Genomic DNA, 26,436 nt, shown 5'->3' on the forward strand with positions numbered 1-26,436 from the left:
CATGGAGGGTAGGCAATTGCCCAGCGGTTGTGCTGCCTAAGGCACATTTAAAATGATAACAACTGTGACTTTTATCCAAGAACATAAATGGTTACCTTAGTAAGAAGAAACCCTGTGCCTGAATTTTTTAAAAATATTTTTTACTTTAGACTGTGGCTCGCAGCCTCTGCGAGGAGGTCACTGACCCTCTTGTTGACAGTGCTCCTGTTTATCCTCTCCTCTACCTTTCATGGCTCTGCACCCTTCCCTTTCCACCTGTCTTGGTCCACTCACATTGCATTGGCAAATACATTAGAGCACACAGCTTTTAAAGAGCAGAAATCTCCAGGCATCAGTTGGGGGAAGAGGTGGGGGGTCTGAGATCAGGATGCTGGCAGACTTAGTGTCTGGTGAGGACTCCATTGAGGGTTTATAAACAGTTCCTTATCACTGTGTCCTGGTATGGCGGAGAAGGTCTTCAGGGCAGTACTACCATTCACTTGATAGCCTCTCAAAGGCCTTGCTCCTAACACTATAATTTTGGGGATTAGGCAGGAATGTGGAAGAGATATAACACTCAGGTTATAGCATCCCCCTCCTATCTTAGCTACCCTAACCTGGGGTGATGCACAGATGATAAGGACTGCTTTCTCAATAGCACCCCTGACTCATGTCTTGGGCCTGACTGCACATTCCTTAAGGGGCAATTCCAGGTTAAGGTCTGTCCTCACAGGTTGAAGATCTGATGAAGTTCTCTCAGTACCTGACAGTATAACTTTATTTGAAACAATGTTGTTACAGATGTAGCCAGTTAAGATATTGAATAAGAATAGAATAGCCCATAATGTAGTATGACTGCTTTCAAATCAAAAGGCATCATGTGGAGAAATAGATACTCACCATGTGGTATGACAGGCAAGACTGGAGTGATGTAGCTATAAGCCACAGAACACTAATACTATGTAGTACACTACAAGAAGTTAGAGAGACAGCTCTCAAGAAGAACTCAGTGCAGTGAATATTCTGATCTCAGGATTCTTATCCTCTAAAACCGTGAGGAAATGTATGTCTGTTGTTTTAATCCCTCCAGACTACATCACATCGCTAGAGCAGCCCTAGGAAGCAAAAACCAGAGCTATTCTGCACATAGCCTGCAGAATACATGCAGGGCATGGCCTCTGCTTCCTTCTACCATTTTATCATCCTGTCCTGTCCCACAGGACACCCTTAGCAATCGCTTCCCCAGACATGACAACCAATTATATTTCCAGATGCAGACAAAAATGTCTCAGAGAAGGGGGACAAAACTGCCTTCTAGTTGAAAACCACAAGACTGCAAGACCATAGAGGAAGTCCCATTGAAGGAACCGTTCAACTTTCAGCCTAGAGTGTTTCTTTGCTACTGTTTGGGATGGCCAGAGCCTGAAGAAACCATCCAATACTGTAGTTCTTACAGGATAAGGATGAGAGAATAGTAAAGGGCTGACAGGGAATAGAGGAGGAAATTTGGATCCTGCTTCCAAGATACTTAAGTCAAGATGGGTTAATTCCAGTCTATCCAGGATAATACCGGTCAGTTAATAGTAGGGCTCAAAGCTTGTGCTAGAATTCAAGGATGACCTGACACAGTGACATACACCTATAATCCCACTGCTCAGGAGCTAAGGCAGCTTGGGCTCTGGAATAAGATTCTCTCTAAATTGAAACTGGGATGGGGATTTATTTCAGTTGACAGAGTGCTTGTCTAGCACACACGAAGGCCAGAGTTCAGTCCTCAGCAGCCCATAACAATAAGTGTGTTAGGCGAGCGTGATGACCACTACACCCCGGAGTTCTTGACTCTAGCTGCATATGTATCAGAAGATGGCCTAGTCGGCCATCACTGGAAAGAGAGGCCCATTGGACACGCAAACTTTATATTCCCCAGTACAGGGGAACGCCAGGGCCAAAAAGTGGGAATGGGTGGGTAGAGGAGTGGGGGGGGGGAAGGTATGGGGGACTTTTGGGATAGCATTGGAAATGTAATTGAGGAAAATACATAATAAAAATATTTAAAATAAAAAAATGAACATTATAAAAAAAAGAAAACAAATAAACAAAAAAAACAATAAGTGTGATGGCACACACCCATAGTCCTAGTGCTTTGAGATACAGAGGCAGAAAGATTAGCAGTTCAAAGCCATCTTCAGCTACACAGTAACTGGCTTATAAAATCACAACTTGTATTTTTCAGAGGGATATGTGTGTGTGAGTGTTTGTGTGGGTGTGTGGTGTTTGCAGAGTGCCTAAGAAGGTCAGAGAAGTCACTGTTGCCCTGGAGTTGGAGTTACAGGTGGTTATGAGCCACCAAACCTGGGTGCTAAGAACCAAATGTGGGTCCTTAGGAGCAGCTCTTAACATCTGAGCCATCTTTCCATCCCCAGATTACAAGTTATTGATAGCCAAAATGTTTATTAATGAGAACAGTTTATCCCATCCTCTAAGCACAGAAGCCATCATGGAATAGAGGATGGAAAAGACAGGCCAGAGAGGACACGAACAACCCAGTGTCTTCTGGACACGACAGGACTGCAGTACTCATGAACTCACAGTAGATGTGGCTGTTGACACAGGAACAAGTCAGTCTAGAATGGTGAGGTGGGAGTCACCTACCTCAAGCTGAGGATCTATTGGCTCCTGGAGGGAGGGGGTGTGAATCAGTTTTCTTTAAGACTGTGGCCCCTGGTTGGTTGCCAACATTCCAGTGGCTGGCCCCACACCCATGAGTATATAAGTACCATAAACTGTACTCTGGGTTATAGAAGCAGAACAAAAAGGTGGACTTGAGTTGGGAGGTAGCAGGGAAGGGAGGGGTTAAGAGGAGTGGAGGGTGAATATAATCTAAACACATGCTATGCATTTATAAAATCCTCAAAGGGCTAATACAAATTGATTTTTAAAAAGAATAGTTCACGATATTGTGCCGCATCCTCCCATTAGAGGATTATGCAGTCACCCTAGCTGTGTATTTCAAGAACATTTAAGGAAATGAGGATGTGAAGAAACGTGGACAGAGCCAGTCATACGTCTTTCTTCTCTATTCCAAAACTACTGCTGATAATGGCTGTCAGTTTGGGATCAACGTGTAAGTATTATACATGGTAGATTATGCTCAGAGGGAGAAAAACTCGGGGAAGGAAAAGACCCTGAGGAAGTTCTCGTAGATGCCCATGGTAGGTGTTAACTAGGACTTCACCACTGATCCCCAGGCAGAGCACTCTTGGCGCTCTGCTGGGTACTGTTTGTGGGGCAGCATTCACAGTGGTTATCTTTGAGTAAGATTAGCAATGGATTCTCCTTTCTACTGCGTCTCTGCTTTCCACGTGTTCTCTGATGAACATGCAGCATCGGTTTTACTATTGGAAAAAAAAAAACCACTTGTGATATAAAATTTACACGCAGTGCATTCTCTACCACTCAATCTAAAAACAAACAGATTATATTCGCATGCTTGCCATGGTTGCCTGGGGAAGGTAGGATGAGGACCTGTGACAAGATCAGTAGCTTTCAAATTCATGTATCATTGCAATGCTCTACAACTAAAAGGGGTTTCTTCAAAATGTGAAAACCACAAAATATGATAAGCTTCAAAAGATAAAGACAAGGATTCAATATATTTGCCAACCAAACGATGACGATTTGAATGGGCTTGGAAATGCAAATAAGTATCACTGTAAATGTACTTAGAGAGGGGCGTGTTTTGTCTGGCCAGCCAGAGTGAAATCGCCATACAGCCTGTAAATCTTGCTGCAGCTCCAATCACATATTTCCCCTTTCCCGGCTTGAACTTGATGACACTGCTCATCACAGGTTAGAAGAGGCGTGGTTCTGGTATGATATATACACGCAAAAGGAGATTGGATTAAAAGCAATTGCCTATGAAACCTTAGGAATTATTCTTCCTGGCAGAGTGCCAGCAGCGTATATTCATGACCCTCAGGTGATCTCCCCAGCAGACAAGGGAGAGACTAGCCAAAGGAGAGCAGGTACCAGTGGAGAAGGTTCCCAGCCTAGTGACCTATCTGAAACAGGCTCTGAGTGTTGGTTGAAAGGCTTCCTCCTCGCTGTCAGACACCTATCAAAGTTTATCCCAGAGCTGACAGCAGGATGGGTGGCAAGCACGATGCTGGTCTGTTTGGTGGTGCTTCTAGAGATGGAGCCTGGCAAGCTGACATGGACAGAAATGCTTAAATCTCTGCAAATAAAAACTAGCAGAGCTAGGAGAACCAGCCCCACTCCTTCAGTGTTGCTGTTCTACCCTGGAACTGAGCTTTAGAAATACCCTCACTGAGGGTACTTGTGAAAGACAACCTGTTTTCTGGTCGAGCTAGGTTCAAACCCTGGAGACCCAGCAGATAACTCTGCAAGGGATGGAAGGCCTGTTTGCCATGCTCCCAGACATAGGCTCCTGATACGAGGACCCAGGTCCATAATCCTGTGGCCATCAGTCATGTAGGCTGTCCAGACTCTACCCCCTGGCTATTGCCAGGTAAATTCCTCCCCACAGTTACCAGCAACAGCAAGGTAGCCCAGCCCACTACAAAAGGGGCTGCTTGGCCCCTCCTCTCTTTCTTGCTTCTCTTGCTTTCTCTCTAGCCCTCTTGCTCCCTCTCTCTCCCTCCTTTCTTCCTCTCCCTTCTTCCCCTCTCTTCATGTGACCATGGCCACCCCCTGCCCTTTTACTCTTCTCTGTCTCTCTCTGCCTCTCTCTCTGTCTCTCTGTCTCTGTCTCTGTCTCTCTCTCTCTGTGTCTCTCTCTCTCTGTCTTTCTGTCTCTCTCTCTCTCCTTTTCTATAATAAAGCTCTAAAACCATGGACTGTCTCTGCTCATCAAGATCCACCATGCTAGAACAATGGAATAGACCTTTCCCTAAAGAGCCTCTTCTACTCCCCCACAGGAAGACCTCCCAGCATTTCCAGCCACCAGACCAGACCAAAGACTCTCGCCCTCATGGGAACCACCTAGTGCCTTCTCCCCCTGCCCCTTCTCCCTTCTTCCCTGGGGTTGACTGAGGCCCTCACTTCGTTCTCAGCTCTTCCGCGGTGTCCAGCAATGTCCTGTGATGCCCAAGAGTTAGAACCTGTTGTCCCTGGACTCCATGAGGCTCAGGGGCGCTAACTGCTCTCTCTCCACCCCCTTGGACTGGGGTTCTCTGGCCCATAGCCAGACGCCCACTCAGCAGTGTAGAGAGCATGTGGCAGGCCCCACCCCCTCACTGAATCTGCCCATCCAAAGCCCTGGAGCTCTGGTGGGACTTGGGTCATCTCTTCTACCCATTTTATTTCCCCACAACCAGCGCCCACGCCCCATAGATACTGTTAAAAATCATCATTACCATGGGTCATCAGGCAGGTAAGGTATCAAGTCTGATAGCCTTAGTTTGATCCCTGGGATGGAAGGAAGGAGTTAACTCCGGCAAGTTGTCCTCTGACCTCTACATGTATGCATAAGAGTGTGCATGAGCACATGTGCTCACGCAAAAACGTATTAAATAAATAAAATGTGATAGTTATTGAAAGCATCATCATCACCTGAAATGTGGCTATGGGAACGGGAGCTGCTTTAGAACCTCCAAGGACTGACATACATAGCTGCAGGAACTGGATTCAACTGAACTGAGAACTACATTGCCACGTTGGAAGGAACCCTCATTGAAGAACAGCCTTAGCCTCTATGCTGGGCCTTGGCAGGCTCTCTACTCATCACAGAAATTAGTGAGTGGGCCTACAGCACCAAGAAGGGAGATATGTATACAATAGTCTGTATGTAAGGCACAGACTGTACGTTAGAACTGTGTATTATTTACCATCAGTAAAAATGAGAGTAGAAATTCACCAGGAGATCCTTAGGGTGAAGTCTTAGCTCTCTATAAAATTAAATTATGTAGAACAGTTCCCTCTCTAAGGACACGAAAGAAATGAGGTATGACGTGAAGTACAAATTGGTAATCTAACACCAGGAGCATGCTAGGTAAAGGAGCTACCAGGGCAAGCCAGGGAAGCCTGGGGGTACTTTTCAGTAGGAAATGTGCTTTGGGGCCAACTTTAAAGTCTAAAATATGAGGCCACAGGCAGTCATCTTCCAAGCAGAGGACAAGCCCAACAGTCAGAGGAGCCTTGGTCACAGGTTAGGAGGAGACAAGGAGGGGTGGTCCAGCCAGGCTAGTGAGGGAACACTGGCTGCCGAGCTCTCTCTCCTATCCTCAGACAACTATGGTTCGGGAGTCAGAGAGGCCAGATGAGGTGATCACTGTGGGTTCAGCACCCCCCACCTACAGTGTCCAAGACTGAAGGCAGGATGGGAAGGGAGCAGGGAGGGAGGAAGACAGAGGAAAGAGACCTGCTGCCCCCAGTACAAAGCACCATATTGTTTCCATTTGCAACTGCTTTGCCCCCAGAGTCTCCCTGACCCAACTTACAGAAACGTGAGAACAAAGAAGAGCCTTGCTCAACACATCATTAGCCTTAGCTTTAGAATGTGGATCGAATTCCAGCTAATCCAGTGAGCAAGCCTGGGAACCTGGCCCTCCACAGTGAAGTAGCCTAGGGCGTCAAGAGTTCAGTCAGACTGAGAGTCACATTCCCTCTCTTGGGAAACTCCCAGTTTGCTTCCATCTCATCAATCTCTTCTGTATCTTTAGTGCGTCTTTTGTGAATGTGTTCCAGACATGATCTCATCCAGTCACAATATCTCCTGAATAAGAATGATAACGATTAGCATTTGCTCTGTGCTCTAAGTAAACTGAAGCCATACTAAATATATTATCTGAATGCCTAGTTCAGATAAGATGGAATAGGCATTATTCCCATTTTGTAGATGCAGAAACTGAGGCTTGGCAAGGTTATGTCACTGGTAGGGTAGCTCTAGGCCTTCTACCCACATGCCCCAATCCCTGTACCCATCCCATTGACACTGACACTTATTCCCCACACAGGGAAGAGAGTAGGAAGGATCTGTAGTCGGCATTCTGTGGACGGGGGTGAGGAACATGGTACTAACGGACCCAATGGCTTTCATGGAAGAGACAAAACAAACAAAAGTGGAACCTAGGACTCTGTCCTGTGTTCAAGTCACCTGGTGCCTCACTGGGTACCTTGAAGCCATGATAGGATATGATTTTTTAAAATAAATCCCAAACTGTGACTCTTTCTAACCTTATAAACACAGAACTTTCACCAGAGTGATGGCGATTACAGGTGGACCAGATCCAAGGTATGAATGACAGTCTGATTGGGTTGAAAGACACCTAGATGATCAGAAGGCAGTCTACCTGTGAGGATGTTTCCAGAGAGGATCACCTAAGGAGGGAAGAGGGCATCACTATCCCACAGCCTGTATCCAGGGATGCAACGAAAAGGGGTGAGAGAAAGCCCTTGGGTACAGAAGCGCTCTCTCTGTGCTTCTTGGCTGGCCATCCTTGCCTTGCTTCCCATGATGCTCTGCTTTCCAACACAGAAGCAGCAGAACTCAGAAACTGAAGGCTATAATAAACTTTCTCTATTTTATTCTGTCAGGAATTTTCTAACACTAACAAAAGGTCCGATACAAAGTCTATATCTAAATAACCCTTTCTTCCATAGCTATAACTTTTTAAGCAAATGAGAATGACCCACACACATAATTTTAGACAGAGTTCAAGCCTCGGGGAGAAGAGAGATGAAAATGGAGCGAGTCCATCACATGGCATTGGAATTCCTGTTTTAGACTTTCACACTGCCTCCTCCCTGGGTGATATTTTCAAATTCTAGGCATGTGATGGACTAAAGTCCACCAGAGCTATTTCAGTCTGAATTTGGCATTATTGAGTCTAAGATATAGTGTACAAAATAGCCTACAACGTGCAACACCATTGACTTATGTAATTAGAGCTGAGGTAACCAAAATTTTGTTTTGTGGATCCCTAGACTACAGAAGGACAGCTGTCTATCAATTCCTATGTAAACCCCACAGGCCATGTGTGTTGGCCTAGCATTTGCTTTGTGTATGCCAAGGCAAACATAGGCACTGATGCAGATGAGGCTAGGGTGCCCCCTGCCACCCGCAGATGGCTTTAAAACTCAGATCCCTCTATCTAAACCTGGCTTCCAGGTGGAAGAGCTCCAGTTTGTTCTTGTCAGAACTTGGCAGTGAGTTTTTTTCCCTGTTGAAAATTATTCCTAACAAATGGTTCGTGAAAATGTCTCCAGTTGCTCCCTGGCAGAGAAAGAAGGCCTGGATCTGCCGGCTGGGTTGTTGTGCTTGGTGATGCAGTCTGGGGCTTGTATAACACTGACAAGAACCATTTCACTAAGAGTTTTTGTACTGCTTTTCTGCCTGCTCTGGGTGCCCCATCCACCCCCGCCCCAATTCTCAAATGTCCTTACCCTTTAGCCCTGGCCCTCTGATTTATTCCTTTCCCTGAGTGTCTCACATAGGAAGTTCCTGAATCCTGGAGGTCTCAGGATTGTGGAAAACACTGCCCATCTGACTGAAACCACACATCAGATGGAAGAAGCACGGAGGGAAGGGACAAAGGGAAGAGGTATGTCGCAGGATATCTGATCACATTGTGAACCCCATGATTATGAACTGGGAAAACCTTGTTGTGGTGTGGCTCAGCCCTTAGGACACAAGCTTTAATCCAAGAGCTAAATAAAGTCAACCCTAGGTCAAGTGGTGGAGCAGGCAACCAGGGAGTGAACAGAAGTAAACAGAAAGGAGGGGCATTAGTTGGAAGGTATTTAAGACAGTGGAGGAGAAAGAACTTTTCCTTTCTGGGGCATCAGAGGAAGAGGAAGAGGAAGAGGAAGAGGAAGAGGAAGAGGAAGAGGAAGAGGAAGGTCAGCTGGGTGCTCTTTTGAGTTAGCGAGTTTTCATCCCAGCATCTGCTCCTCAGTTTTCATTGGTAAAATTGAATGGCTGGGCTTTTTGTTTATAAAATAACAGAGGTAGAAAGAAAGTGATAAAGAGAGGGAGGAAGAAGAGGAGGAGGAAGACAGTGACTAGGAGGAAGGAAGGGGCTCCAGACCTCACTGCTTACAAACCCTCCCCATCTCCACTGCAGTCCCCACCCCAGGCAGATTTACAGACTGAGAGTGTTTGCAGACCTCTGACGTGCACACCTGCAGTGAGGAACATGCAAGGGCTTGGGAGGGAATTGTCACTCTCTGCTGTTTTCTCTTGGGTAAGGATTTGTTGTTATTTGTGTTTGCTTTCTTGAAGTAGGGTCTCATGTAGCCCAGGCTGCCCCCAACGTAATACATAGCAGAGGATAGCCTTGAGCTCCTCATCCTCCTGCCTCCACCAGGTACTGAGATCACAGGTATGCATCACTATGTCTGGCTTGGCAGAAAAGATTCTTCGTGATTGGCTCAAAACAGGTTTTTAGTTTCCAAAGCTTATTTTGCTTTTCTTTATAACCTAACAATTATAATTGGATTTAGTAACATTAAGTTACTAGAAGCTGGAAAAGAATAAAAAAGTCTTTATATGAAAGATGTTGTCAATAAAGGGAGGGGGCTGGTGAGATGGCTCAGCGGTTGAGAGCACTGACTGCTCTTCCAGAGGTCCTGAGTTCAATTCCCAGCAACCACATGGTGGCTCACAAGCATCTGTAATGAGATCTGATGTCTCTTCTGGTGTGTCTGAAGACAGCTACAGTGTATTCATATAAATAAAATAAATAAATATTTAAGAAAAAAAAAACAAAGGGGAAAACCATGTATTCATTATCATGGCTATCTCATTAGAAAAGCTTAGCAGAAAATATACCCATACACAAAACTGAGAAATACTTGGGAGAATAAACAGCAAGTATTAGCAACTGTGAGACAGTTAGACAACTGAGTGGGTGGATTGTTTTTGTTCCTTTTTGCTTCTCTGAGTTTTCTATATTGAAAATATGTAGCTTCATAATTAAAAATAAAATATAAATAAAAATAACATAGAAACTTCCTTTAGAAAAACAGTCAAAAGAAGGCTTGAGTCAGCCTAGTTCTCTCGGTTTCCTCCAAATGGATGCGGACTGGAAGCGTGGGTTGAGTCAGCTGTTGGGTTCAGATCCTGCTTTCTATACGAAGCCCAACTCCTCAGCTGGAAAAAAAACAGGAACATACTAACACTGACTCTGTAAGCGCTGCTTCAAGGATCAGATGGGATTTTTCCTCATAAAAGTATGCTTCAGTCATGGGCAGTTCTCACTTATTCTTGCACGCTTGTCTTTACAGAGCAGGTTTGAAGTCTCTTAAAGGGGGATAATTGCTGTGCTGTGGTGTCTGTATGTACGTCCCCTTGCTGTGGGGTCCGTATGTATTTCCCTTGCTGTGGGGTCTGTATGTATGTCCCCTTGCTGTGGGGTCTGTATGTATGTCCCCTTGCTGTGGGGTCTGTATGTATGTCCCCTTGCTGTGGGGTCTGTATGTATGTCCCCTTGCTGTGGGGTCTGTATGTATGTCCCCTTGCTGTGGGGTCTGTATGTATGTCCCCTTGCTGTGGGGTCTGTATGTATTTCCCTTGCTGTGGGGTCTGTATAGATTTCCTTGTGTGCACATTTACCACTAGCTTCCTCTTAGCCTCAGCTTAGACAAACACTGGCTTCACTCACCAGCCCCACTCCAGAGGCCTGTTCTGCCGACACAGAAACATAAGGAGCAAGAGGAAGTTGACCCTGTTTCTCTTCATCTGAGCAAGCTAAGCTGTGCTGGAATTAATCACTGGAAGCTATTGGAAGGAACAGCTTACCTTCAGAATCAACATTGGCAGAGGAAGAAGTTCTCCAGGACTGCCTTCCTGAGACTTCCTTTCCAGTGTCTGCTGGTACTCCTCAGAGCAGAACTAGTCCTCCTATACATGTCTCTTACTGGGCAAGGCAAATTCAATCACTGTGCTATGAAATCTAGCGGTTACACTTACTTGGCACCCCTTGAAGGATGGTCACACTGGGCAATCACTTCTTCTATAATGGGTAACCCTCTGACCACGATTGCCAGTATCTCTGGAGAGACGGTTCAGTGGTTAAGAGCATTGACTGATCTTCTAGAGATCCTGAGTTTAATTTCCAACAACCACACGACCCACAACCATCTGTAATGGGATCCAATGCCCTCTTCTGGTATGTCTGAAGAGAGCTACAGTGTACTCACATACATTAAATCAATCAATCAATCAATCAATCAATAAACAAAGAAACAATGATTGCCAGGATCTGTTGCTGACCTTTCCTTGGCACTTGGCCATCTCAAAGGGCAGATAACTCTTAAATCCAGTCAACATAGTTAAGCAGACCATCTCATGAATTTATTTTGTTATTTATTCATTGATTGTTCTTAGGATTTAACATAAAGCTTAGAGCATAGCATGTAAGCAATCTTCCATTGAACCACACCCTGTCCTTCATTTCTTTTTCTTTTTAATTTTTTTATATTGAGATAGAGTTTTATTGATTAGTTCAGACTGGCCTTAAGCTTGTACTTTTCTTGCTTCATATTCACGAGTAGTAGCTATTACAAGCATATACCACTAGGTCTCCTCCCAAGCTATCTTGAGAGATGATAGCATAGCATTGTAATTTAGCCTAGAATTGACTAAGTCTAGATGTAGTCTAACACCAGTCACAAGCCATGCCAGAGGGACCATGGAGGCCAGCATTTTTGAGTGTCTTCTATAAACCAAACTCTTCATTGAATACTCTTCATTTATTTTTATTCTTAAATAAATAAAATTTATTTTTATTTTTAAAACTCCTATCACTCTTTAGGATATCACTATTATTTCTGAGGGGAACACAGGGAAGCTCAGAAAAATTATGTGACTATAATAGGGTGCAAAGTTCAAATGCCAAGTATGGAATGGAGGTACTGGGCCACACAGATAGTCTATTTTCTGCTAAAACATAGAGATAAAGGCTCAGGGTAGACACTTTCCAATCCCATTATTAAACAGATTAAGCTCCAGCAGAGGTCAGAGCTGGCTGTCTCTGGGTTACAGGCTTCAGATGATCCTGAGAACAGACAGAGAAGGCTGGAAGACAGTCAGACAACCCCTGTCACCTTGAGCTAACTCACCTCTTTACCTCAGATTTGAAATGTACAGTTGAGTTAGAATTAAAATAAAAATAGAGGAGGCTCTACAATCCAGTACCCTAGGTAAGAACCCTCAGGGCTAGTCTGCTCTGTGGATTCTGCCAGCCATCCTACCCACCTTGGCTCTCCAGAACCATATGCCAACATAGATAAAAATTATACCTGGCAAAACTATTAAGATAGAGAAAAACATTTTGTGATAAAAATAGATTTAAGGGGAGTTGGAAAGATGACTCAGCGGTGAAGAGCACTGGCTGTTCTAGAGGATCCAGGTTCAGTTTCCAGCACCTGCGTAACAGCTCACACCTGTCTGCGACTCCAGTTCCGGGGGATTTGCATCCTCTCATAGACAAAACACCAGTGCACATAAAAAACCAAGCCAAACCCAAACAGATTTAAGGAATTTACGTTCACAAAGCCAGTTCTACAGAAGAGAGAGAACACTTTTGTCAGATTGAGGCCTCAAAGTCCTCACTGCACACCAGGCAAACAAAAGAGGGCACAAGGAATAAATAAATAATTCTAGAATAGTAAATTGAAAGGTACCTATGAAAACAATATTACCAGGAATTACAACAAAATAACAGGAATTAATATACATTGTTCATCACTAACTGATTAATAAACCTTGTTCAGCAATAATTCTCAATATTAATAGCCTCAATAGAAAGATGCAGACTAAGATACTGGGTAAGAAAACAGGGCTGAGCCTCTTGCTGCCTCCAAGAATCATCTCACTGTCAATGACAGTCATCACCATAGGGTAAATGGGTGGGGAAAATGTATTCTAAGCAATTTGACTAGAACCAAGCAAGCATAATTATTCTAATATCCTATAAAAAAGAACTCAAGCCAAAGCTAATCAGAAAAGCCTGGAAAAGAGATTTCTTATTCATTAAAGGAAAGACCCATCCACAGGACATTATAATTCTAAATATTTACACACTAAGGACAGGGGCACTCAATTTCATAAAAGAAATACTACCTAATCTAACACCATAAACTGGCCCCCACACAGCGTTAGTGCATGATTTCAATAGGCCATGCTCTCACAGATAGGCGTCCTCATAATAGACATGGTTATCCAGACAAAAACCAAACATAGAAACTCTGGTGCTATATGCTATCAAAAATCAAATAGATCTAACAGACATTTACAGAACCTTCCATATAAACATTAAAGAATACACTTTCTGATGGGCATAATGGCGTATACCTTTAATCCCAGGACTCAAGAGGAGAGGCAGGAGGACCTCAGGTCCATATTAGCCAGAGCTACCCAGTGCTTACGACCTAGTCTCAAACAAACAAGCAAAACATATAAACACTCAACAGAAAAGTATGCTTTCTTCTTAGCTAATGGAACTTTCCTTAAGATCGACCAGGTGCTAGAACACAAAGCAAGTCTCAACAAATATAGTATGTCAGAATTTATAAGACACAATGAAGGCAGTCCCAAGAGGAAAATTTATAGCACTAAGTGTCTACATAAAAACAACTCCCCAAAAATCCCTGGCATGATTTCATATCACTATCTTAATGTTGGACCTGAAGACATTGCAAAACAAGAAGAAACATGACCCCAAAAGAGTAGATGGGAAGAGATAATCAAAACCAAGGCTGAAAATAGTGAAATCAAAACAAAACAAAGCAGGAAACAAACCAAACAACACAAGGAATCAATGAAAGCAAAAGTCAGCTCTTTGACAATATTAACAAGATTGACAAACCTTTAACCGAATTAGCGAAGATAGAATCAGATAGGGGACTCAGACGAACAAAATCAGAGAAGAAAAGGGAGACATTACAACCAAGATGCTGAGAAAATCCACAGAACTAGAGTAACGAAAACCTCAACTGAGTGAGGACACACGTCCTTGGCTCGTGGCTTCAGAAGGTTTGGTCTGTGAGCTTGGGCAAAGCATCATGGTGGAGGGATGTGGTGGAGGACATTCACCTTGTAGTGGCCAGGAACCAGAGTAACAAAAACAGGAAGGACAAAACCAAGTCAAACCCAAACAGATTTAAGGAATTGGGAACAAGTGACCTCCTCTAGCTAGGTTCCACCTCAAATAGTGCGACCAGCTCACCTAAGCTTAAATACATAAGCCTAATGGGAGACCTTTCATATTCAAATGATAACAACATTATGTACTCAAAAATGGATGTATACAATTACTTTAACTTCATAATCCTGGCAGCTTTCCAACACCTGCATTATGTTTTATCAATATCTTTTAAAAGTACAATTTTCATAAGTAGGTATAATATGCTTATATGTGATCCAAGCAGTCAGAGTACAGAAAGAAACTTGCTTCTGATGTAAAGATTCTATTTTAGTTTATATCTTTCAAAAGCATTTACCATGCTTCTGTCCTCCAAGAATAAAGTCTAAACGCATGTACCTAAAGGTCAAGTTTCTGGGGGTTGAGACTTCATACAGTGTCTGAGCTTTCAAAGCAATACATAGTTATTTACTTTCTACTATGTAGAATCCTTTGCTCTTCACAACTTAACTGGCATATGTGTATGTGCACACACACATGTTCATATATGTATGTGTGTGTTAGAACCATATTACAAAATTTCCAGGAAAAGCTGGAAAATACCATAGTTCCCTCCAGAACTACAACAGCACTTCCACTGTCTCCATCTGAGGAAGCAGTCTATGGCTTGTGTGAGCAGTCTATGGCTTATGTGGGCAGTCTATGGCTTGTGTGGGCAGTTCAGGGCTTGTATGAGCAGTCTATGGCTTGTATGGGAAGTCTATAGCTTGTGTGGGCAGTCTATGGCTTGTGTGTATGTATACCTTATGTTTTCACATTATTTCTTCATATTTCTTACTACCCTCAGGCTATAGATTTTATTAAGACATGGAATGCATGGAACTCCCTGATATACCCTCAGGGATATAATCTTACTCTTAGAATTATTGTTATTATTTTTTAAACCAAGACTCTCCAGTTACTAGTTAAGAGTCTGATTCACCAAGGCCACATGGAAATTTGATGCATTTGCCTTCCTGTGTCAAAAGCTTAAATGTGCTGCTTGTTGCATAAGGCATATGCTAGTTTATACAATGTGAAGGGGCTTTGTTTGGTGTTTGGTTTTTTGTTTGTTTGTTTTTCTTTCTCTATACTACCTGTGTGGGGCCTGAGGCATTTCTGGTATTTTCTGGTATTATTTTCCCCTTCCACCTCAAATTCATTTAAACCCTTCTGGAAACCCAGATCAGCAGGGTTCTCTTCCAATTGGCTGCCTCTCCAATCTTCACAGGGAGTGCTCTACTCCTCTCCAGGAGTGCACCACGCTCACTCTGTAGATCCAGCGCTGAGACTTTCTAAAACACTTGTCACACAGACAGCCAAAAGCCTCCTCTCTTTGCCAGTCACTACATCACATGGAAAGAGAGATAAAACCCCCAGTGCTCCAGAGCCTTTCCATTTGTCAAAGGAACACAACAGGAATGTGTTCCGAATGTGCAGGAAGTAGAACAGAGGGGGCTGGCCCACAGGTTTGATAACAAAGCATGGTGAGCTTTTCATAGTATATCCAATGGAGGCTCCCACCTCAATTATTGACATGAAAGATAAACAAAAATGACCTTCAGAACTCTTGGTTGAGTGTTAACCCATACATAAAACATCTTTCCCCTAAGAGTGGTCATCACAAGTTCCTCTCTCCATTAGCTCAAGCTCATAACTTTTGCCTGGTGTCCACAGAGGAAACATCCTGAATCCATCCGAAATGTCACACAAAATCCAAAGGGCAAGACAGCCCCTCTTCTCTTCACATCCTTCCACTCGCCAACTTCATGACATTAGTTTCTAAGCATTTTCTTGGCTTTCTTCTTCAGGAAAATTTTCATCTGCCTAAAACCCTTTCATCCTTGCAAAGGAGCCGGAGTGTGAAAGGGTATCTATTTAGGCTCTCCCTCCTCTGCCACCTGCTTTCATTTGCAGCTGCTATAAATGGTCAACATCTCAGGCTGAAGAGAAGATGTAACTGACTCCAAAGGTCCCTCCCTGTGTCACCCAGGCAGCCATGTTTACTTGATCACCAGATGAAGTAATGCTAGGCCTAGCTTTCACCCACAGTTCTCTTTGACAATTCCAAAGAGGTGAGTAATTTTTTCTCTCTTAAGAGTAAACTTTGAAGAGGGTTAAAATATGCTTGTTATGTTTTCATTAGAATATAGGAACTGTATGTCTCAATGTTTAACACCGAGTCTTGATGGTGCACACATATTAATGAAACTGGTCGTCAGCTTCCAGCTTCTTTCTTTCTTTTTGTTTGTTTACAAATTTTTTTATTAGATATTTTCTTTATTTACATTTCAAATGCTATCCCAAAAGTTCCCTATATCCTCCCCCACAGTCCTGCTCCCCTACCCACCCACTCCCATTTCTTGGCCCTGGCGTTCCCCTGTACTGGGACATATAAAGTTTGCAATACCAAGGGGCCTCTCTTCCCAATGATGGCCGACTAGGCCATCTTCTGCTACATATGCAACTAGAGACACGAGCTCTGGGGGTACTGGTTAGTTCATATTGTTGTTCCACCTATAGGGTTGCAGACCCTTCAGTTCCTTGGGTACTTTCTCTAGCTCCTACATTGGGGGCCCTGTGTTCCATCCTATAGATGACTGTGAGCATTCACTTCTGTATTTGCCAGGCACTGGCATAGCCTTATAGGAGACAGCTATATCAGGGTCCCTTCAGCAAAATCTTGCTGGCATATGCAATAGTGTCTGGGTTTGGTGGCTGATTATGGGATGGATCCCTGGGTGGGGCAGTCTCTGGATAGTCCATCCTTTTGTCTTAGCTCCAAACTTTGTCTCTGTAACTCCTTTCATGGGTATTTTGAGGGCACAGTCTTATAATCTCCATGCACAACCCTGGCTTATTTGCCTTTAGTACTACAAGTTCACTGATGACACCTTTGACTATCTGGTCATTATAGACATGCTGACCCACTAGAGTCCTTCCACTTCCATACACTTTATTTCATCCCAAATGAAAAAAATGGATTTTTAAATGTACTCTGTTCATGTTTGAGATTAAAAAAAATATAGAGTATCATATAGTAAAACCAGTAAATGGAGATTTATTAACTGAATCACTTCATTGTGTAATTTTTTAAGTTGTCCATTCTTTCCAAAATACTACACCAATGCTACGTAACTGTGCTTAGCTGCTCAAGTGTGATTTGGTATATTGAGACTTTTGCTAACATCTCTTCAAATGTAAATGCTTCTAACTTGGGGCTATGTAAGCTTATAGAAAATCTGGTCTTTTACATAATGAGACCATAAAGCAGAGCACTCACAGGGAAGTGCAGCTGCCCTCTAAGCTGTGGGCATTTGAGCACTTGCCTACCACAAGACAGTATGTCAGAACAATACAGAAGAGCTATATACTCCAGTCTGTTAAGTGGCAAGATGCAGGCACATCTTTCCCCTCACAATCATGCTGCTAAGGACAACGTCTCGCCTTATATTTGTTTGTCATCCCAATGACAATATGCATCAAGAATATAAATGTCTCTTAAACCTGCTTTATGCTAGGCTGGGTCATTTGGTGAGTAAACAGATAACTCAGGTTGAGGTTTTGTGAGTTTTTAGCAGGATCAGGGAGTATTCCCACCAGAGCCAGGGTGTCTTGTACTGCATAAGAGCAAAGGAGTACATAGAGTCTATGGACACAGATTCCCTGGGCTTTCCCTGCCTAGGCCCTCACTACCTGCACATTGAGTATCTCCTGTCCCCATCACTCTCGAAGGCCCTAGGGACTGCTGCATTTCCTGTGGCTTAGCCACTAGGCAGCTAATTCAAACACTGCCATCTGCAGGACGAGATGAAGGCTCCTAAAACCTTTAATTCCTCCAAATGAGTTGAATATCTTTAAGATATATTCAAGAGTTATTAGGCATGGAAGTTGGACATTCAATACTCAATAATCAATCACCACATTGGTTCTTCATATTGTTTACAGCTGGCGGAAAGAGTTGCCTTAACCGTCTTTACCTAATCACAGATACCTCCACCATCCCAGATTGAAGATGCATTTATTCAGGGGTTTTCCAGCCCTTCAACCTCTCTTCAGCGTTAGTCATTTCCTTCGCTTAAGTGCTTGCTCTTCCCCTCAGAAAACCAAACTTCTGGGGACAACAGATGTAGTAAAACAACTAAAGGAAAACCCCAAACTCCTGGATACAGAGAATGAATGCTAAGGCTTGCCTCTCATGTCAGAGCCTCTTAAAAAGGTGAGGTTAAATAATGACGGACTCTCTAGGCCACTGCTTATAGGTGACCCGTGGTTTGCCGGTCTACAACATATGTGACTCCCTTCTTTACCATCCTTACCACAGCAACAGCGAACAACATGGAGCGAGGGCTGAAGCTTTCTGTCATGGCTCTCTATCATTATCCAAGAATTTTCTGTGTTGATATACACGTATAATCCTAGCACTCAGGAGACTTAAACAGAGGACAAGTTTGAGGCTAGCCTGGACTGCTAGAAAGTTCCAGACCAGTCTTGGTTGCATAAGAGAGATTCTATATTTTCAAAAAAGAGGTTTACACTTTTTGATACTTCCTTCCAATAGTCCTCACCCAACTCAGGCCAGAAGCAAAAGCCAAAGACTAAACTTCTCCTGCTGGGATTGCTCTGTGCACATCTCCTAGTAATCACGTTCCATCGAGCAAAGTCTGTCTCAGGCAGGTAGCCACTGACAGTGCATTTGCTCTTCTTGTTGTCTGATTTTCTTACATAAACTGTCAAGTAAAGAAGGCTAAGCAGCCTAGATAGTTCAGAGTGGGGGATGGGACAAAGAAAGAGGTTTGATTGATTTTTAGACTACAAAGTCCACCTTTACTGGCTTGTTCACAAGGCCTCATGACACTTGCTTAGGTAGTTCCCTTTTGTCCCCCTTGTTCTTTATAGAGGACATGCTCCTGAGACATTTGGAAGTTAGAACTATCTTCTGTTTCTTTTTTTTAATAGTCTAACCAAAAGCTCATGTACAGAAATATGAATTATTTCAGAGAAAAACTGCAACAGCTGCCCAACAGGATGGTACTGCTGCACCCTCCCCCTCCCCATTCTTTGTTTTGGTCATGCATACTGTGTACGCCAATGGGCACTGAGAAATGAATTTTATATCCAACTCCCATATACAATAAAGATGGAACAAGGATACAAAGCTGTTTCTGGAGCTTGATACACCTGGATAATTTCAGCAGAGCTCCCGAGAAGCAAGATGATGTGGCCACATTAAAGAGCTTTCTGAGTCTCCATGTTGTCTTCTATAAAACAAAGCTGACTATCTATCTATAGCTCAAACCATTCTTTAGTATGAATTTAAGCTAGTGGCCTCTGCTGATACATAGAATGCATTGTTTCACATGTAAGGAACATCAGGCATTGCTGGAGGAGTCAGAAGAAGTGGAGTTGTGGTAGACACTGACTTACTCGAATGTAACAACACACAAAAGCCAACGGTCCCCCTTGTGGCCTACAAACCAAGACTGCAAATGCCTTTGAGTCCACAGCCTACTATAGACAATGAGAAGACATCAAGGAAAGCTGAGCTGGTTGTGGCTGAGGGTAGCTTTAATGACATGCTCCCAGAAAAATGAGGGTCTGGACTACAAGACAGCCCAAAGAACAGGAAGAGTAAAGCTATGGGATGGCTCTGCTCTGAGAGACCACTCCAGGTATAACAGCTCCACTCTTTGTAGAGCAGTAGTTTTCAAACTGTTGGTCACGACCCTCTGGGGAGTTGCATATCAGATATCTTGCCTATCAGATATTTATATTATGACTCATAACAGTAGCAAGATTACATGTATGAAGTGGCAATGAAATAATTTTGTGGTTTGGGGTCACCATAATGTGAGGAACTATACTAAAGGTTTACAGCATTAGGAAGGTTGAAAGCCACTGTTGTAGATGGTTGTACATGGTCTCTTCCATCCTTGTGTCCTAATAGACTAACGGGATACCAAGAACATCCAATAGCTAAGATATTTTAATTGGGGCTGTATCCTGTTTATCAGAGCCCTTACAGAACCTGTGTCCACACAATGTTGATCAAGAGCAGTTTGTCCTACAGATCATATTCATATGACTAGGAAGATTTTAAAAAAAATGTGTTAAACCACGGTGAGAGTGGCTCAGGAGCCCTCATCTCTTGCAGCTCATGGTTTCTGTAGAAAGGAGTCAAGTGTTCCTTAAAGGTGTGGCCTGGTAGGTAGAGCATGGTCCAGCGGATGTCCCTATACCCATGTATGCATGTGCAGTACATTGGACTCAGTAAGTTTTATTTTCATTTTTTAACAAAAGACACAAAGTCAAGAGTCAATAGAGGGTAGAGAGAGGATCTGGGAGAAGTAGGGGGTGAATATAACCAAACTACACTGTATGGACAAAATTCTCAAAGGACCAAAATATTATATTTAAAAACATGATAAACTAATACAACATAAAACCATTTTCCCAATTGTAAGTGTAAGCTCTATGCAACCGTCATAACTACAATTCATAGGAACTCACTCTGCAAACTCAAAACTTTGTGACACAGTAACGTCCCTCTTTCCTACTCCATGACAACCACCTTTCTCTTCTGTCTCTATGAACTTGGCTACATCAGGCTCTCTAGGTAAGGGTGGAACCATCTGATATGTGTCCTACTGTGACTGGTCTACTTTCCTTAGTATAAGACTTCAAGGTTCATCAACACTCTATCATGTACTAGCATTTCCTCCCCTTTTAAAGTTGAAGGATAATTTATTGTATGTATATATCACATTTGCTCATTTGTCCATCCTCTGATGAATGTGATATGTGTGCTGCCCCCACCTTTGAGCTATTGGGAATAGCGCTTTGGGAAATATGAGGTACAGATACCCTTATTTCAATCCTCTTGGGAGTATCTTGGTGTAAGGATACTTGAAATTTTTTGAGGAATTGGCATAGTTTTCCACAGTGGTGCATGGTTTTATATCCCTGTCACCATGCCTAGGTTGTCATGTGTGGCTTTTCCCACCACTCACATTGCCTGAGTTCAGATAAGTTTGAACAGGGCTTTCTGTCTCTTGTATGACCATGGTCATTTCTGTCCCCCTCCCCCCAATTTGGAAGGTCTCCTAGAGACACAGTGATACTCCATCGCTCCTCTGTCCGCATCTGGTTCTTGGCGGGTCCTCTTTTTGAATCTACAGGGCACTGCTTGCCTTCCAAGATAAAGGCTCAGGCTCTGCACAATGCTCAGGGCAGCATCTACATTGAAGGCTGTCTGCAGGTGGAATCACAGCAAGCGCTGGATAAAGCTCTGATGTGACAAGATATAGCCTTGTTATCCTCACACTTTAACACACAGACTCCTAATGCCCATTTGTACATCCTTCCTAACCCTATTCTTAAAGAGTTTTATTTTCCACTGCAACTACAAACAAACAAACAAACAAACAAATGAACAAACCAAAACAGCTGTGCAGCGATACTTCATCTTCAAGATGAAGGTTTTCAGGATCTACTTGGAAAATATCCCAATAGACAAATATTACAGTGTAAGGTTCTAGAGATTAATAACCAGCAACTCAAACTATATTGTTGCCCAAATTAGAAAACAGTGCTCTTTTTAAATGTGTGTGCTCAGCTAAATATTGAGTAGACTGAATATTGAGTACATTTTAAATTAAAGATGGCAGTGATTCTAAGAACATTCTCCGGGCATATCCACCCTGTAGGTACATGGCTGACAATCAGGCGCCATCTCTTCCTTCAGGTCTTGGATGGTGCACAGCTTTGCAAGCAGGGCTGGGGTAGTTTTTAGCTCCCACTTATCAGCAATGATAGTGAAAAGCAGGAACCTTGGGCTAATGATGGATCTAAGGACATTAACTTCCTGCCAGCACCACCTTGTGGACAAGACAGGTTTTAGACCATAGTGGTAGGAACATTCTCTAAGACCTTGAGCTAGGCTGTCTACACAGTGGCACCCAAGGGAAGAGAAGGCCTTTTTATATTAGGCCAGAAAGACAGACCAGCAGATATTAACTATCAACCCAATATGTTTGCATCCAACATCAAAGCCTTACTTGACTACACACACACACACACACACACACGCACACACACACACAGTATCTTACCTGTGCCACTTCTTCAAAGTCATCATGCCTCTTCTGTAGTGCACGTGCTCGATGCAAGGACTTGCCAACCCCAGTGTGTTTGCTGAGAAAGGCCTCGCCATGGTTTTCAATCCAGTCCAGCACCTGGCCAGAGAAGGAAGGCAGAAACAATGACTTCTCAGGAGGAGGAAAGTCATGTGGCACCATGTACAACTGCTTGAATCCTACTTACTGTCCCCCATGCCCATGAGATCAGTAGTGCAGAGAGAAATGCTTAATCCACTGTGAACACAAGTCATTGGCAATGGGATAGTTCTACCCTGAACTAAATCCAACTCAGTCATTTTAATCTCTAGAACAGCTTCCCATTACCTTTTTTTTTCTTTTTAGAGCCCTTGTCATGCCATCATTTTATTTGTTAGTACTTGCTGTTATTACTTTGGAGCTGGGGATTGAATTCAGGGTTTCCCACATACCAGTCCGTTTTTCTAAATGAGCAACCGAGGCCACACAGGCAAATATCCTCATGGCTTTCACCCCATCAAGGAAAGTCAGCTATATTGGTAGGAAATTAGGCAGGAGACAGCAGTGAGGTAGGACTAGGCCACTTGCCCCTCACTCTACCATAAAATGTCACAGCAGTAGTACCAGTCACAGGATCTGCACACACACACTCTTGTGTCATATAGCGCACCCTGGAGGTTCCCTTCAGTCTTGCACCCGAGCCGGGTACTCAACACATGCGATCAGGAGGATAATAGGCCCCCTGTGCCTTCTTGCCACCGCTCTCCAACCAACCAACAAGTTAATCAGTCAAGGTCTCTGCATCCTAAGGCTGAGAGTATTTATCTTGCTGATTGTAGTAGAGGCTCCATATTCTCACAGGCTTAAAAGTCTAGAGACTTAGGCCGAAGACGTTTTCCTTAGTGTTGAAGCTCAGAGCAGCAGTGGCTCTGGCTGTTGAGGGAGGAGTGAGGTGTTAAAGTAAGAAATAAACACTTCTCCTAAGGGACGCTTGGGGACGCTTGGGAAGGTGCACAGACACCTTGAAATACACAAGGAACCAAAGTTTTAAAAAGCACCGTTTACATCTCACAACCAGCCTCACAAATATGAACGTGTCCAAGGGAAAGGGAGGCAGCACATGTCTCGGTCTCTGAGGAGTTACTTCTTTAGCCACTGAGATGACTTAATGCCTGCAGTTTGCAAAGTATTAGCATCTGTGTCTCTGTGTGCAGACCACAAACTCTCGACTCAGATCCACGGCCTTCAGTGTAACTTAGCTTTGTGGGCACATCTGCACATACAGCAGGCTGATGGGCTTCTCAGTAGACCCTAGCAGTACTGACAGTTACACCGCACACTGAAGTTTCACATGCGGCTCTGGAATTCTGGATACCACTGCATTTCTGGTGAGCTGGTTTAAGTGAGCCTGGCCCCAGAATTTGAATATCAATGAATGAAGAGGAAGTGGCTCCCTGGCAAACCCTGGATCCCATTGCAGTACAAATAGGCATCAAAGCATCCCTTGTATGTACCCCCATATTAAGTCTTTCTCATCTGTCAGATTATATTTAAAATACATGATGATAGTTATTTTGAGTTGGTATTTAAACATTTCTGGCATTGGAGATAGCCTTTTGTTTTTATCTAAAGAGTCCTTGATCAAACCGGCATGGTGGTGCACTCCTTTAATCCTAGTACTCAGGAGGCAGAGGCGGGCAGATCTCTGTGAGTTCAAAGCCAGCCTGGTCTACAAATCAAGTTCTAGGATAGCCAGGGCTACACGGAGAAATCCTATCTCAAAAACAAACAATCAAACAAACAAACAAACAACACCAAAAAACAAAACAAAGCAGGCAGAGAAGAATGGAACATGAATAATCATATGCTCCTATGATTATTGACTATTTTTACTGTGCCCTAGAAGCAGGTACTAGAGCTATCCAGTAGAAATGAGGCTACAGTCACAAGTGGTCCTGACTCTAGGCATTCAGTCTATGGGCTAACAAATGACAGTCACTAAATCGTACAACTCTCCATCAATTGCAGAGGTGAAAATCACCACATGCCAACTGCTGTCTAGATGGAGTTGGGAAAGGTCTCTGAAGAAGTGAGATTGTTCTTGATCCAAGAAACCATAGGACTTACCTTATTGTTACAAGACTTAACTTTTAAAAGATGCAGGCCTAGCTCAAGCAGGAAGAATAGGAAATAGGTCAGAGAAATCTGAACAAAACCGCAGTGAGTTCTGGTGAACTGAGTGGAAGGTTCTAGTAACATTCTGCTATTCATCCACTGAAAGGTTGCAAAAGGAGAGACATCATCAGATCCCTGTGGACCAGCTACTGTTCTGATTACGGAACCTCAACTGGAGGGAAGCAAGAGGAGAGACACAGGGAAACTGAGACCAGCATAGAGATTCTCACAAGACTGATGCCGGCTTAGATTTGGTAAACCAACTGCCAGGATTGGGTGGTTGAATGTGGCGGTGACAGAGGAAAAAGCAGTAAGGCCAAGTCACCAAGGGCACAGCCTGACGGTGAGCAGGAGGGAGAGGCAGTGACTGGATAAAAGCAAACATCGAGACAGGCCAGCAGAGACGCAGCCGTCTTAGAATCTCTCTCTGCACGTATGGACGCCCTGGTTTGTTCACATGTGACAGAGATGGTTGGAACCCTGAAGGTGAGAAGGAAATACCCTCTAGAGACACTTGTCAATCTGATGTAGCAAGCTGTGTCTTTTGTTTCAGAAATGTAATTTATATTAAGAATTAAAAATAAATGATGAAATTGTTAATGTATGAGGCTCCATTAAAGAATAAGAAAACAGGGAACACTAAGTTCATTTTAGAAACAGAACCTCAGACTTAAATGGAGTGGGTTCCCTATTGCTGACAGGGATCTTCAGTGCAGCATAGTTTTGAGTGCCCTGTTAACCCAATACACAAATACCACAAACTGTGACTGCCAGTGAAGGCCCACCTCCTCTCCACACCCTGCTCTCTGGAATCTCACTTCTTCCTTTAAGTTGTCTATGTGGTCCTCTCACTTCTCCCTCCCCAGACTCCCTCCTAGTCACATGTTAAGCTACACTTAAAAATCACTGTCAATCTTTTGATAACCAATCCTGGGGAAGGTGGCTCCTGACTGTTTATGACTTTGAGTTTGATTTTGAGACAATGTCTTACATCACCAGGCTGTCCCCAAGTTCAAGATGTAGTGAAAGTTGCCCTTGAATTTTGGATCTTTCTGCTCTATCTCCCAAGTCCTGGAATTATAGGCGTGTACTACCACACCCCACCCTTTGATTCTGTTTGAACCACAATTACTAATTGGAACAAAGTATAAGGCCACATAGGTATGAAAATACCACCATACAACCCATTACTCTGTATGAACAAAAATTTAAAAATACACATAGAAAAAAAAAACCCTCCACAATTATGGCCCACAAACCTGTCTCTCCCACGGGACTGTAACTGCCTCATAATTTCAGGGCACAGCACAGGCCAGCATGCAACAGTGAGTGGTTGCTTAGTTTGTGTGCAATTGAATTGAACTCAAACTGATTTCTCCAGCACAGACTTATGGGGTCAGATGTTATCACCTCTACATTCCTACCACTCACAGTCTGCATTCGAAGTTCCTTCTGTGTGTTTCCCTATCCCTGTCACTATTCCACTTGGCAGGTAGTTCCTAGGAGAATGAAAGAAACATGGGATTTTCACGTTGAACCCGATCCTTTCTTTTTCCAACACACAGCACCTTTGCCTGTACCCCCTGCTTAGGGGATGGGTGATGGATATTTATGGCCATAGGTTGCCATTCCTCTGTAGCTAAGGCTTCTGCCTCTCTGTTGAGCAACCCAATTCTGGACAAGCCTAATTTTGTTCAGTCACTAGAGTAGCCTGGACTTCAACAACAAGACAATCTAATAACAACTTGGAAAACTCCTGCTCCATTCTCCTGCCCTGACATTTCAACCAAAAATAAGCGGTTGCCCAGAACAGCCTTTTCTTAAGAGATGCTCACATCCTGAACCAGATTTGAGAGCCAATTATGCATGGTTTCTTAATCACCCCTTTCTTTCTGTCCAATTGTGTTTATACTATCTAACATACAATCAAGATGAAATGTTCTTCAAGGCAGGAGGCTGTCCTTTCCAGTAGCCAGGGAGGAGGGAGCACCCCTTTGAAGGAAATTATTGAGCATCATTGAACA

The 26,436-nt window shown here is 43.4% G+C and overlaps 1 protein-coding gene across 26 annotated transcripts in view; it reads right to left on the reverse strand.

Annotated features, from left to right (window-relative positions):
• Kalrn (kalirin RhoGEF kinase) overlaps nucleotides 1-26,436 on the reverse strand; it is a 603,829-nt gene that overhangs the window by 300,255 nt on the left and 277,138 nt on the right. For all 26 annotated transcript variants that reach the window (XM_085832156.1, XM_029470420.2, XM_029470426.2 and 23 more), the window contains exon 10: nucleotides 22,235-22,357. In XM_085832156.1, the coding sequence (XP_085688282.1) occupies nucleotides 22,235-22,357 (123 nt within the window). The remainder of the gene's footprint in view (nucleotides 1-22,234; nucleotides 22,358-26,436) is intronic.

The sequence above is a fragment of the Mus caroli genome, unplaced genomic scaffold (genome assembly GCF_978045245.1).
Source record: "Mus caroli unplaced genomic scaffold, Mus_caroli_1 scaffold_17, whole genome shotgun sequence".
Taxonomy (NCBI): domain Eukaryota; kingdom Metazoa; phylum Chordata; class Mammalia; order Rodentia; family Muridae; genus Mus; species Mus caroli.